Source organism: Thalassophryne amazonica, unplaced genomic scaffold (assembly GCF_902500255.1).
Source record: "Thalassophryne amazonica unplaced genomic scaffold, fThaAma1.1, whole genome shotgun sequence".
Lineage (NCBI taxonomy): Eukaryota > Metazoa > Chordata > Actinopteri > Batrachoidiformes > Batrachoididae > Thalassophryne > Thalassophryne amazonica.
The window spans coordinates 359,337-372,861 of record NW_022986261.1 but is presented as its reverse complement, the minus strand read 5'-3'; the positions used below and the strand labels follow the sequence as shown (position 1 = coordinate 372,861).

General features: G+C 46.5%; 1 protein-coding gene across 1 annotated transcript in view; it reads left to right on the top strand.

Annotated features, from left to right (window-relative positions):
* zgc:86896 (uncharacterized protein LOC415190 homolog) overlaps window positions 1–13,525 on the top strand; it is an 82,652-nt gene that overhangs the window by 15,441 nt on the left and 53,686 nt on the right. Inside the window, exons 2-5 of the mRNA XM_034165421.1 lie at window positions 4,247–4,351; window positions 4,935–5,157; window positions 10,505–10,612; window positions 12,272–12,478. Coding sequence (XP_034021312.1) covers window positions 4,247–4,351; window positions 4,935–5,157; window positions 10,505–10,612; window positions 12,272–12,478 — 643 coding nt within the window. The remainder of the gene's footprint in view (window positions 1–4,246; window positions 4,352–4,934; window positions 5,158–10,504; window positions 10,613–12,271; window positions 12,479–13,525) is intronic.

The window sequence follows — 13,525 nt, the reverse complement described above, 5'->3', positions numbered from 1 at the left end:
CCCTAAACATGGCTTTGCACCGATCCGACCAGGTGAAGGTGACTTTTGTGGAGGTCAGGGCTGTCAGGGGGCTAACTACCTGGCTGTAGCCTTTGATGAACCTCCGGTAAAAATTAGCAAAACCGAGGAACTGCTGTAGTTTCCTACGGTTTGTTGGTTGGGGCCAATCTCTCACCGCCGCAACCTTGGCCGGATCAGGGGCGACGGAGTTGGAGGAGATAATAAACCCCAGGAAGGACAAAGAAGTATGGTGGAACTCGCACTTCTCGCCCTTCACAAACAGCCGGTTCTCCAACAACCGCTGCAGGACCTGACGTACATGCTGAACATGAGTCTCAGGATCCGGGGAAAAGATGAGTATATTATCCAGATATATGAAGACAAACCGATGCAGGAAGTCCCGCAAGACGTCATTAACCAACGCTTGGAACGTCGCAGACGCATTGGTGAGGCCGAACGGCATGACCAGGTACTCAAAGTGACCTAACGGGGTGTTAAATGGTATCTTCCACTCGTCTCCCTCCCGGATCCGAACCAGGTGATAAGCATTCCTAAGATCCAGTTTAGTGAAAATTCGGGCGCCATGCAAGGGCGTGAACACTGAATCCAACAGAGGTAACGGGTATCGGTTGCAAACTGTGATCTCGTTCAGCCCTCTGTAGTCAATGCATGGACGGAGTCCGCCGTCTTTTTTGCCCACAAAAAAGAAACCAGCACCCATCAGGGAGGTGGAGTTCCGGATCAACCCGGCAACTAACGAGTCCCGGATGTAGGTCTCCATTGATTCGCGTTCCGGACGTGAGACGTTGTACAGCCTGCTGGACGGGTACTCAGCACCCAGTATCAAATCAATGGCACAATCGTACGGACGGTGCGGGGGCAGCGTGAGTGCCAGATCTTTGCTGAAGACGTCAGCAAGGTCATGGTACTCAGCTGGCACCGCCGCCAGATTGAGGGGGCTAAAACCTCCTCCTTAGCTGTCACACCGGGTGGAACCGAGGATCCTAAACACTCCCGGTGGCAGGTTTCGCTCCACTGCGTCACAACCCCAGACGGCCAATCAATCCGGGGATTGTGTTTTAACACCCATGGAAAACCCAAAAGCACTCGGGAGGTAGAAGGTGTTACATAAAACACAATCTCCTCCCTGTGATTTCCAGACTCAACCATTGTCACTGGCTGTGTCTGATGTGTGATTAGTGGAAGAAGGGTGCCATCTAGTGCCCGTACCGACAATGGTGACGGTAAGGCCACTAGAGGGAGCCCAACCTCCTTTGCCCATCTGCTATCCAGCAGATTCCCCTCTGACCCCGTGTCCACCAGTGCTGGGGCGTGAAGGGTTAGATCCCCACTCAGGATCGTAACTGGGATGCGTGCAGATCGTCGGGGTTTCCCCGCGTGAGTATTATGACCCACCCTTAGCCCAGTCTCTAAGGACGAGTGCTGCTGTTTCGACCGTTTGGGGCAGTTTTTCTGCGTGTGCTCGGTTGAGCTGCAGAGAAAACACTCCTCAAGGGCCAGCCTCCTTTGTCTCATTTTGGTCCTGCTCGTTTCCCTAACAACGGCAGCAGGGGGAGCTGTCGTCACGTGGAGTACCCTGGCTGTGGAGTGTGTGGAAGTCGGCTCCCTTTCGGACCCAGGAGGAAGAGGGACGGCTTGTGCCTGACCACGGCCCTCGTCTCGCTCCCGTCGGTGTTCTGTTAATCGGTTGTCTAACCGTATTACCAGGTCGAGAAGCCCGTCTAAATCCCGCGGCTCGTCCTTCGCCACCAGGTGCTCCTTAAGGACCAGAGACAGTCCGTTTATGAAGGCAGCGTGGAGCGCAACAGCATTCCAGCCGGCTCGCGCTGCCGCGATGCGGAAGTCGACTGCATACTTAGCTGCGCTCCGGCACCCCTTTCTTATCGACAGCAGCACGCTTGAAGCGGTCTCGCCTCTATGAGGGTGGTCAAACACCTGTCTGAACTCCCTCACAAACCCAGTATATGTCGTTAGGAGCCGTGAATTCTGCTCCCAGAGCACCGTAGCCCAGGCGCGTGCCTCTCCTCGAAGCAAATTTATTACGTAAGCCACCCGGCTGGCGTCTGACTCGTACATGACAGGACGCTGTGAAAAGACGAGCGAGCACTGCATTAAGAAGTCCGCGCACGTCTCGACACAGCCTCCGTACGGCTCCGGAGGGCTTATGTAAGCTTCAGGGGATGGTGGGGGGGGTCGTTGAACGACCAGCGGAATGTCTGTTTCAGGCCTCCGGTCAACAGGAGGAGGTGCTGCAGCAGCACCCTGAGCACGCGCTTCCACCTGGGCGGTGAGAGCCTCCATCCTCCGATTGAGAATAACATTCTGCTCAGTGACTAAGTCCAACCGAGCAGTGAAAGCGGTTAAGATTTGCTGCAGCTCACCTAACACGCCTCCTGCTGACGCCTGTTCACCTCGTTCTTCCATTGGCCGTTCAAGCGATGGTTGACGCCCCTCGGGATCCATGACGCTGGCCGAGAAATCCTGTTGGGAAGGTGTAGTGACACGGACCCACAACAGGGGGCGTTAATGAACGGACAGTGGATGAGCCAAAAAGTAACAATTTAATGCTGTGAATTGCACAACGGAATACAGACAAAAACAATAGAGGAGTACAGTCAATCGTATACAAGGTGACGTGTGGGCAGGCTCGAGGATAGAAGACGTCTGTCCAAAGAAGAACCGGATCCCACACGGCTTCCACTGCCAGCGGATCTGAAGAACACCGGAGCCGCCAAGTCCCGAGTCCCAGGTGGCCACCGTCTCCAGCTGTCAGACCAGGTACTGCTGGCAGAAACAGAAACAGTTAATGGTGGGTGTGTGAAGACACACCCAGTAATCATCCCTTGATTAGTTCCTCCGGGAGGGAGAACCTCCACCTCCAGAAACAATTTCACCCATGCAGCTCCGGTTAGTCTCTTCCCTGGATGGAGTGAGAGGCGAAGAACGTCGCACTCCCACTATCCGCCAATCCAGCTTCAGACAGAGCCTGCAGGAACACGGCTGCACACAGAACAATATCAATTGCAGAGAAGGTTACCTCGATTGGTAGCTGATTTCTCGGCGAGGAGGTGGAGTTGCAGTCCGGCCTTTATAGTGATGGTGATGAGTGACAGCTGGTGCTGATAAGTGACAGCTGTCACTCCCAGTGGCTCCGACGCCCTCTCGTGCTTGGAGCCCGCACTCCAAGCAGGGCACCATCTGGTGGTGGTGGGCCAGCAGTACCTCCTCTTCAGCGGCCCACACAACACTGACACTTTTATCAAAGAGAAGTCAAGTGATGATTTCAAATACACAAAACATAGATCAGTCTTTGTATTTCAAACAAAGGAGGTATTTGACAGTAATGAATGTGGTTTGACACTTTTCTGCTTTCACTCTTTCATATTATAACAGTTTTTACAGTGTACACACTGATTAAAAACAGATCAGAAAAGTCTGCACATTTACAGCACAAAGTCAATAAAAGAGGAAAATATTCTGCTTACCTTTGACGTGGAGGTGATGATTGTAGAAAGAAAAGCTTGTTGAGGGTCAGATTAGTACAGAACAAAGTATAATCCAGAGAACTTTAAAACTGTCACACACATCACTGTATGAAACAGAGTTACAGAGCTGCAGAAGCATAAATCAGACTTTAAATTCATTAAATAAATTATCATTAATTGTAAATTTATGTAAATTTGATAGCTTAACTATTTTTATATTTATTTTGATAGCACCTGTACCTGGATGTGTTTCTGTATTTGGTTAAATGATTTAAAAAAATGTTGAAAACATTAAAGGTTCATTCAGCAGTTCAGCGCAGTTGGAACCAAAATGGCGCTGAATAAAGCCCCCCCCCCGAATAAAGGGGAACGTGTTACCATTGAGTTTTTTGTTTTTTTTCTACATTTTAATCTATAATTATTTTCCAACATGGTCTGCTTCACTTTACCCCTCCAAAATGTAATATCAGATATCATTAGATTACCTGCTAATAATACATTTTCATCAAACACGTGGTATAAATTTGCCCCCTTGTCCCACCCTGCAGATGCATGAAAAGACCTTGCAGTGCTTCACAATAGTTTGGATAATGTTTGTAATTAATTTAATCATCAGTCTGATTAAAATCAACATTATCCACAACACACTTGATGTACGAGAGGAAAACAAAGATTTTCATCAACTGCACGTCATAAATTCATGAGCGCACCCCTCGCTCCCCTTCTTTACTTTCTGACAGAGATCGCAGTGAGTCCCAACAACAATGTGGTGAACATTTATGAGAAGAAGGGCAAAGGATGGAACAAAATCCACGAGCTGACGGAGCACAGCGGGCGAATCACAGGTACTGCAGCTCCAACTTTGGCTCCCTCCTGTAAGTTCTGGTTGAGGAATTTTGAAATAGATCATTATGCTATGTGCACAGTTACTGCCCTGACCCCTGACCCCCGACCCCTGGTCCAAGACAGTTACATAATTAAACAATCAAGGAACAGCCTGTAACTTCTTCAGAGCTGTCTTAGGCCTCTTGGTGGCTTCCCTCACGAGTCTCCTTCTCACACAGTCACTCACTTTTTCAGAACATCCTCATCCACACAGATTTACTGCACAGCACCACACAGTTTGTATTTCTTAATGATTGATGGAAAAGTTCACGTGTCCGTCTCCCAACTGTCTGAGGAAATGATGAAAGTGATGTTCGTTGTTCTACGCCTTCTTACACATTCCATTATTTTAGATTTAATTTTAAAAGCATGTAACATGAAGATGTCTGAATTTTAAAAAGTTTAAAAATCGTAAAAGCATTTTCCCAGTCACCAGAGGATGGCTCACAAGATTGTTTTTGAAACCATGTCCTGGACTACATGTGTCAGTTTGCAGATGTTCACATTCAGAGTTTATCATCAGGATCGTAATCACGTCCACAGGGATCGACTGGGCTCCAGAGTCCAACCGCATCGTGACATGTGCCGCTGACCGCAATGCCTACGTGTGGACCCTGAAGGACGGCACCTGGAAGCCCACCCTAGTCCTGGTCCGCATCAACCGAGCAGCCACGTGCGTGAAGTGGTCACCCCGTGAGAACAAGTTTGCTCTGGGCAGCGGCGCGCGCCTCATCTCTGTGTGCTACTTTGACAAGGAGAACGACTGGTGAGTCACAGAATTACAACCAGGCCACATTAAAAAACATTTTGTTTGGCCGAGCACACGACCGGCCACGTGCGTCACCCGGATCCTCCGTGGGGGTCACGGGTTTGGTCATGTGACCTCAGTCCATGGATGTCACTGGACATCCTGTTCACGTCTTTTGGACGACGAGTAGAACAGACAGACAAGCTCATTAAGGCTCCCAGCTCAAAGATAAATCATGAAATGATCATGTTGTTTATATATCTCACTTTAAAATGAAAAATGCTTCTTTTTCATTCTTAAAAGAAATGGTAAAAAATATAAAATCCAGCAAAATGTCAAAGAAAATAAGTAGACATGAGGAAAAAGGACCAAAACTCTACACAGCAGTAGTCTATGCACCATTTAAAACCCCATTAAATTTCAATAATACATTTAAGATCATATTTATGCTGAGCTTGGATTAAAATATCTGACTGAATTTAACATCAGCTGATTATTTCATAAAGACACAACACAATATCCTAAAGTGGAGATATATATATATATATATATATATATATATATATATATATATATATATATATATATATATATATATATATATATATATATATATGTTCATTATTTTTATGGACAGAATTTTTAGGCGTAGCCAGGGTGTAGAGGGGGTCTGGTTTGGGAACCACAGAATCTCGTCTCTGCTGTTTCCGGACGATGTGGTTCTGTTGGCTTCGTCAAATCAGGACCTTCAGCATGTACTGGGGTGGTTTGCAGCTGAGTGTGAGGTGTCTGGGATGAAAATCAGCACCTCCAAATCCGAGGCCATGGTTCTCAACCGGAAAAAGGTGCTTTGCCCTCTTCAGGTCGGTGGAGTGTCCTTGCCTCAAGTGGAGGAGTTTAAGTATCTCGGGGTCTTGTTCACCAGTGAGTGACGGATGGAGCGTGAGATCGATAGACGGATCGGTGCAGCGTCTGCAGTGATGCGGTCGCTGTATCGGACCATCGTGGTGAAGAGAGAGCTGAGTAGGGGGGCAAAGCGCTCGATTTACCGATCAATCTACATTCCCATCCTCACCTATGGTCATGAGATTTGGCTCATGACCGAAAGAACGAGATCGCGGGTACAAGCGGCTGAGATGGGTTTCCTCCGCAGGGTGGCTGGGCGCTCCCTTAGAGATAGGGTGAGGAGCTCGTCACTCGGGAGGAGCTCGGAGTCGAGCCGCTGCTCCTCCACGTCAAAAGGAGTCAGTTGAGGTGGCTCGGGCATCTTTTCCGGATTCCCCTGGACGCCTCGCTGGAGAGGTGTTCCAGGCACGTCCCATTGGGAGGAGGCCCCGGGGAAGACCCAGGACACGCTGGAAGGACTACATCTCTCGGCTGGCTTGGGAACGCCTTGGGGTTCCCCCGGAGGAGCTGGGGGAGGTGTGTGTGGATCGGGAGGTCTGGGCGGCTTTGCTTGAGCTGCTGCCCCCACGACCCGACTCCGGATAAAGCGGAAGAAAATGGATGGATGGATGGATGTATACATATATATATATATATATATATATATATATATATATATATATATATATATATATATATATATATATATATATATATATATATATAATTAATTAATTAATTAATTAATTAATTCTAGAATAGAATTTAAAATTCTTCTTCTTACTTATAAGGTTTTGAATAATCAGGTCCCATCTTATCTTAGGGACCTCATTCGCTGTCAGACTGCAGGCTTACTTGTAGTTCCTAGGGTTTGTAAGAGTAGAATGGGAGGCAGAGCCTTCAGCTTTCAGGCTCCTCTCCTGTGGAACCAGCTCCCAATTTGGATCAGGGAGACAGACACCCTCTCTACTTTTAAGATTAGGCTTAAAACTTTCCTTTTTGCTAAAGCTTATAGTTAGGGCTGGATCAGGTGACCCTGAACCATCCCTTAGTTATGCTGCTATAGACTTAGACTGCTGGGGGGTTCCCATGATGCACTGAGTGTTTCTTTCTCTTTTTGCTCTGTATGCACCACTCTGCATTTAATCATTAGTGATCGATCTCTGCTCCCCTCCACAGCATGTCTTTTTCCTGGTTCTCTCCCTCAGCCCCAACCAGTCCCAGCAGAAGACTGCCCCTCCCTGAGCCTGGTTCTGCTGGAGGTTTCTTCCTGTTAAAAGGGAGTTTTTCCTTCCCACTGTAGCCAAGTGCTTGCTCACAGGGGGTCATTTTGACTGTTGGGGTTTTCCGTAATTATTGTATGGCTTTGCCTTACAATATAAAGCGCCTTGGGGCAACTGTTTGTTGTGATTTGGCGCTATATAAATAAAATTGATTTGATTTGATTTGATATATATATATATATATATATATATATATATATATATATATATATATATATATATATATATATATATATATATATATATATATATATATATATACGAGGTCTATTAGAAAAGTATCCGACCTTATTATTTTTTCAAAAACCATATGGATTTGAATCACGTGTGATTACATCAGACATGCTTGAACCCTCGTGGGCATGCAAGAGTTTTTTCACGCCTGTCGGTTATGTCATTCGCCTGTGGGCAGTCTTTGAGTGAGGAGTCGTCCACCCGCTTGTCGATTTTTTCATTGTTTAGGAATGGCTCAGAGACTGCTGCTTTGTTTGATCAAATTTTTTTCAAAACTGTAAGGCACAACTGAGTGGACACCATTCAATAAATTCAGCTGGTTTTCGGTAAAAATTTTAACGGCTGATGAGAGATTTTGGTCTGGTAGTGTCGCCGTAAGGACGGCCCACGGCGCCTGACGGCGATCTGCACTTCGAGGTGGCAGCGTCTCGCCGTTTCAAGTTGAAAACTTCCACATTTCCGGCTCTGTTGACCCAGTAAGTCGTCAGAGAACAGAGAACTTTCAGAAGAAGTCGGCATGAGGAGTTTATTCGGACATTCCATTGTTAACGGACATTTTGTAATGAAAGAACGTGCGGGCAGAGTCGCATGTCGGGCCGGACCCGACCGCGGGGGGTCGCGACAGGAAAAACACCTCCGTTGGAAACCTTAACGGGCAAGTTGGAACATGCCCAAGCTGTTAAACAATTTCTCAGTTACTCACTTGTTGAAAGCCATCAAAAGCCGCCTGAATTTTACAAATGGTTTTCAACACGGAGGTGTTTTTCCTGTCGCGGTGCACACAGATTCGCAGAGTCGTCACGGAAACGACTCGGCGAATTTGCGCGCACGTCTTTCATTAAAAAATGTCCTTAAACAGTGGAATGTCCACATAAAGTCCTCATGCTGACCTCTTCTGAATCTTCTCTGTTCTCTCACGACGTCCTGGGTGAATTAAGCCTTAAATTAGGATGTTTTCAGCTCGAAACAGGCCGACGACGGCGCCTGGAAGCGCTGCACGACGTCCCGCTCCATGGGAAGTCCTTACAGCGACAGAAACACCTCATAATCTCTCATCAGCCGTTAAACTTTTCACCAAAAACCAGCTAAATTTCTCGAATATTGTCCACTCGGATATTCCTCACAGGTCCAGAAAAAATTTTGATAAAGCAACGCGCGCCGTCTCGAGCAGCGTGTGAAACAAAGGAATTCAGCCGAGAGGGCGGGACCACATCTCACTCAAGGCCTGCCCACAGGGAAATGACGTCACCAACACGCGTGAAAAAACTCACGCATGCGCACGAGGGTTCAAGCATGACTGGTGTAATCGCACGTCATTCAAATCCATATAGTTAAAAAAACAATAAAAGGGTCGGTTTATTATCTAAGAGACCTCGTATATATATATATATATATATATATATATATATATATATATATATATATATCTATATATATATATATATATACATACATACATATATATATATGTATGTATATATATATATATCTTGTTTTGCGCAAACTTTTTATTTCGATACGACTTTTCTAACTGCCGCTGCACGCAGGGTGGAAATTACAATGTTTGAGCATATGAGCTCGAAGCAGGTTGGACTTCCTGAGGAGGCTGCGGTTGTTTAACATCTGCAGGAAAGTCCTGTGGATGTTCTACCAGTCTGTAGTAGCCAGTGTCCTCTTTTACACTGTGGTGTGCAGGAAGGACACATCCAGACCGGACAAAGTGATCAGGCGGGCTGGCTCTGTTGTTGGCATGAAGCTGGACTCTCTGGTGACGGTGGCAGAGAAGAGAACACTGGATGAACTGCTGGACATTCTGGACGATGCCAGTCAGCCTCTGCACACCGTCATCAGCAACCAGAGGAGCCTCTTCAGCCACAGACTGCTCCTTCCCAAGTACAGGACCAACAGACTGAAAAACTCCTTTGTCCCTCAGGCCATCAGATTGTACAACTCCTCACTCAGGGGGAGGAGGAGTAACAGGAAGACAGAGGACAGGAAGGAGAGCAGGAGTAGGAGTCAGTAAATCAGTAATGTAAACCAATTCCATTTTTTTTCATAAATCTGATTGGTTAATCGTGTGAGATTTCAGACCATAAAATATTGCGTAAATGGTGGCAAAATATTAAAACAGTTTCACATTTAATGTGATAATCCGTGCCCTGTCTGCGCACGTTGCTACACAGATGGCAATAATGGCGCTGTCAGCTGAGAGCGAGAGGTTGCCAACCGTCATTAAACACGAAGAAGAAGAAGAAGAAGGAGAAGAAGACAAAAAAACAACTGGCAGAGCAACGACACCGAAATGGATTACTTTAAGATACTATACAAAAGTAGTGATGTGGATTCTTCTCACAGAAGTTCCAGTTTGGCATGAAGACGCTGTTGCTACAGTAAACTTTGACGAACCGACCACACCCTTTGTCTGCATAACATTTTTACCAAACTGTATTATTATGTGGATTAAGATGTAGCCTTCAGTGCTGGACATGGATCCGTGCAAATGCTGGAATTGGATTAGAATGGAAATAACTCCCTGATGATTTGCAGACGTTAATGCTGGATTACGGTTGTAAATAGCTCAATTTGTACACGTAAAATCCAGCATTAATGTCTGCAAATCATCAGACACAACAGTTTTCTTCCCTAATTGATCAGTATGTCTGTTATTTATATTGTGTATTTATTTTTGCAAACTGTTTTTATTTTTTTCACTTTTGATACTCTGTGTGCTTCTTACCCCGTGTGCTGCTATACAATGCTGCTGGAACCTCAGTTTCCCTGAGGGAGTCTTCCCAAGGGATCAGTAAAGTTCTACCTAATCTAATCTAATGTAATCTAATAAAGTTCTGTCCATCAGGATAATCAGAAGGTTTAGCTTCACTTAAGACAAATCTGACCTCAGATTTGATATTTATTAGAGAATGAAAGTGTTTCCTCTTGGTTTTTTGTGCTGTTTAATGCAGGTGGCTGAGCAAACACATCAAGAAGCTGCTTTGTTCCACCGTCATGTGTCTGGATTGGCACCCCAATAACATCCTGCTGGCAGCCGGGTCTGCAGACCTCCACTGCAGGTCAGACAGCAACAACACCATCCCTGAACGCAAACACAGTGCATGTTCATAGGTCCACCACAGGGCTGGTCGGTTTGTAACAGGGGTTGATGTTCACACAAATGTTTTGAAATACCCCCTGAAAAATATGAAGATGGAAATCATGAACCAAATGATCCAGTCTAACCCCCCTGTACATACCCGCCCTGAAGACGAAACCCCCCAAATCAGGCATTTTTCACTCCAGTGTGCTGCCTCCCCATGACAAAGACCCTGTACACCAACACAGAAAACTATTGTAGTAGCAATTTATTTTATCACACACAAAAATAATATTACAGGAACATCGTAGATATTGAGGTTTGAATAATGTCAGAATTTATGTCTATAGTGGTCTGTTTCTGAACATGTCAGTCATAGTCCATGGAAAGAGAATCCCCTCAGCCCACAGCTGGTATTAGTCATCCAGAACTGGATCCACAGCTTCACTACCAAAGTGACGTCTGCATTTGAGGTCATGTTGCTGAGGCAGAGCTTCAGATTCACTGCATATGTGGTGGTCCTTCATGAGGTGAAAGAGGTCACTCGATTTCGGCAGGGAAAGAGAGGTATCTGGAGCACACTGAACCTCCATGTGGAGACGTCCCACCTCGGTGTGTTCATCACCTGTGTCAGTGGCTGCTACATATTCTACAGCAGCATCCCACCTGGAAACTCAGCCTTCTCTGTGTAGTCCTACACCACAAAGTGTTTTTATGGCCTGTGTGATCTTGTAAAGGATTTATTAGCAGCCATTTGTCACAGCAACAAGCAAACAAATGGCCAACATCTGAAATACAGCAGTGAGATGTGGTTATTTTTCACTATTTATGCCCTTTATTCAGTCAGTTTTGCTGAAAATGAAAAAGAGTCTGTAGTGACATATGGCACACAGAACCAAAATTAAATCATCTCCTGTGATGAAAATATCTGCAGTGTTGGGTTGGAAAATATCTGAAAATAACTGGAGCCTACCCCCCGCGTCCTACCTTAAGACCAAAAATGTCATATATTAAGCATTATGTAGTATCAACAGTACTCCCTTTCAGAGGGGAGGCCGGTCTGCTCCCTGATCCTGATCCCACCAGATCTCAGACGCTAAGCAGTGCAGCATCTGGTTAGTACTCGGATGGGAGACCTCTTTGGAACACCAACGGCTGTGTGTGTTTCTCCAGATAACACTGGAGTTGTGTCAGGAAGGGCATCCGGCATAAAACTTGTGCCAAATACCAATGTGGATCTGGCTGTATCCACTGTGGTGACCCCGACCCAAAACTGGAGCAGCTGAAATGACAACACACACCCCTTTCAGAGGGTGTGTGCATGGGGTTAGGTTGGGTCAGTTTGTCAAGACTTAATAGATTCCTGTTCAGAAGGTCTGTCCCCTTATTTTTAAGGGGCATACACACAAAATCTGTGAAGCAGCAGTGATACGTCCTCTTAATGTCCTTCATTTTGGCAGTTTTTGGATGCCTCTTCCAGTCTGTAGGATGTGTTTAAATGTGAATGTGAATGTGAATGTTTAAAAGATTTTGTAAATCTTAATTATCAAATATCAATATACAGTATCAGTTTCTAGAAAACACTTTTTGTATGACATCCTGAAACTGCATTAACTGAGCTCCTTTCTGTGGTTTTCAGGATTTTCTCCACCTACATTAAAGACATTGAGGATAAGCCTGGTCCCACTGCCTGGGGAGCCAAAATGCCCTTTGGGGAGGTGCTGCTGGACCATAAAGACTGTGGAGGCTGGGTGCACAGTGTGTCCTTCTCCCCCAGCGGTGATCAGCTGGCCTGGGTGTCACACAACAGCAGCATCACTGTGGCTGATGCTACTCAGGGAAATCAGTGAGTTGACCTGCCGTTCTGAGAGCGCATCCATGGACCCTACATCCTGTGTCCTACCTTATGTCATGCTGTTTCAGGGGATGTTGACGGTGTTGGGTTGGAGCCTACCTCCTGTGTCCTTCCTTAAGTCATGCTGTTTCAGGGGAGGTTGACTGTGTTGGGTTGGAGCCTACCCCCAAAGTCCAACCTTAAGTCATGCTGCTTCAGGGGATGTTGATGGTGTTGGGTTGGAGCCTACCTCCTGTGTCCTTCCTTAAGTCATGCTGATCCAGGGGAGGTTGACAGTGTTGGGTTGGAGCCTACTTCCTGTGTCCTACCTTAAGTCGTGCTGCTTCAGGTGAGGGGGACAGTGTTGGGTTGGAGCCTATCCCCTGCATCCTTCCTTAAGTCATGCTGTTTCAGGGGATGTTGACGGTGTTGGGTTGGATCCTACCTCCTGTGTCCTTCCTTAAGTCATGCTGTTTCAGGGGAGGTTGATGGTGTCGGGTTGGAGCCTACCCCCAATGTCCTTCCTTAAGTCATGCTGTTTCAGGGGAGGTTGATGGTGTTGGGTTGGAGCCTACGCCCATGTCCTACCTTAAGTCATGCTGCTTCAGGGGATGTTGATGGTGTTGGGTTGGAGCCTACCCCCCATGTCCTTCCTTAAGTCATGCTGTTTCAGGGGAGGTTGACGGTATTGGGTTGGAGCCTACCTCCTGTGTCCTACCTTAAGTCGTGCTGCTTCAGGTGAGGGGGACAGTGTTGGGTTGGAGCCTATCCCCTGCATCCTTCCTTAAGTCATGCTGTTTCAGGGGATGTTGACGGTGTTGGGTTGGATCCTACCTCCTGTGTCCTTCCTTAAGTCATGCTGTTTCAGGGGAGGTTGATGGTGTCGGGTTGGAGCCTACCCCCAATGTCCTTCCTTAAGTCATGCTGTTTCAGGGGAGGTTGATGGTGTTGGGTTGGAGCCTACGCCCATGTCCTACCTTAAGTCATGCTGCTTCAGGGGATGTTGATGGTGTTGGGTTGGAGCCTACCCCCCATGTCCTTCCTTAAGTCATGCTGTTT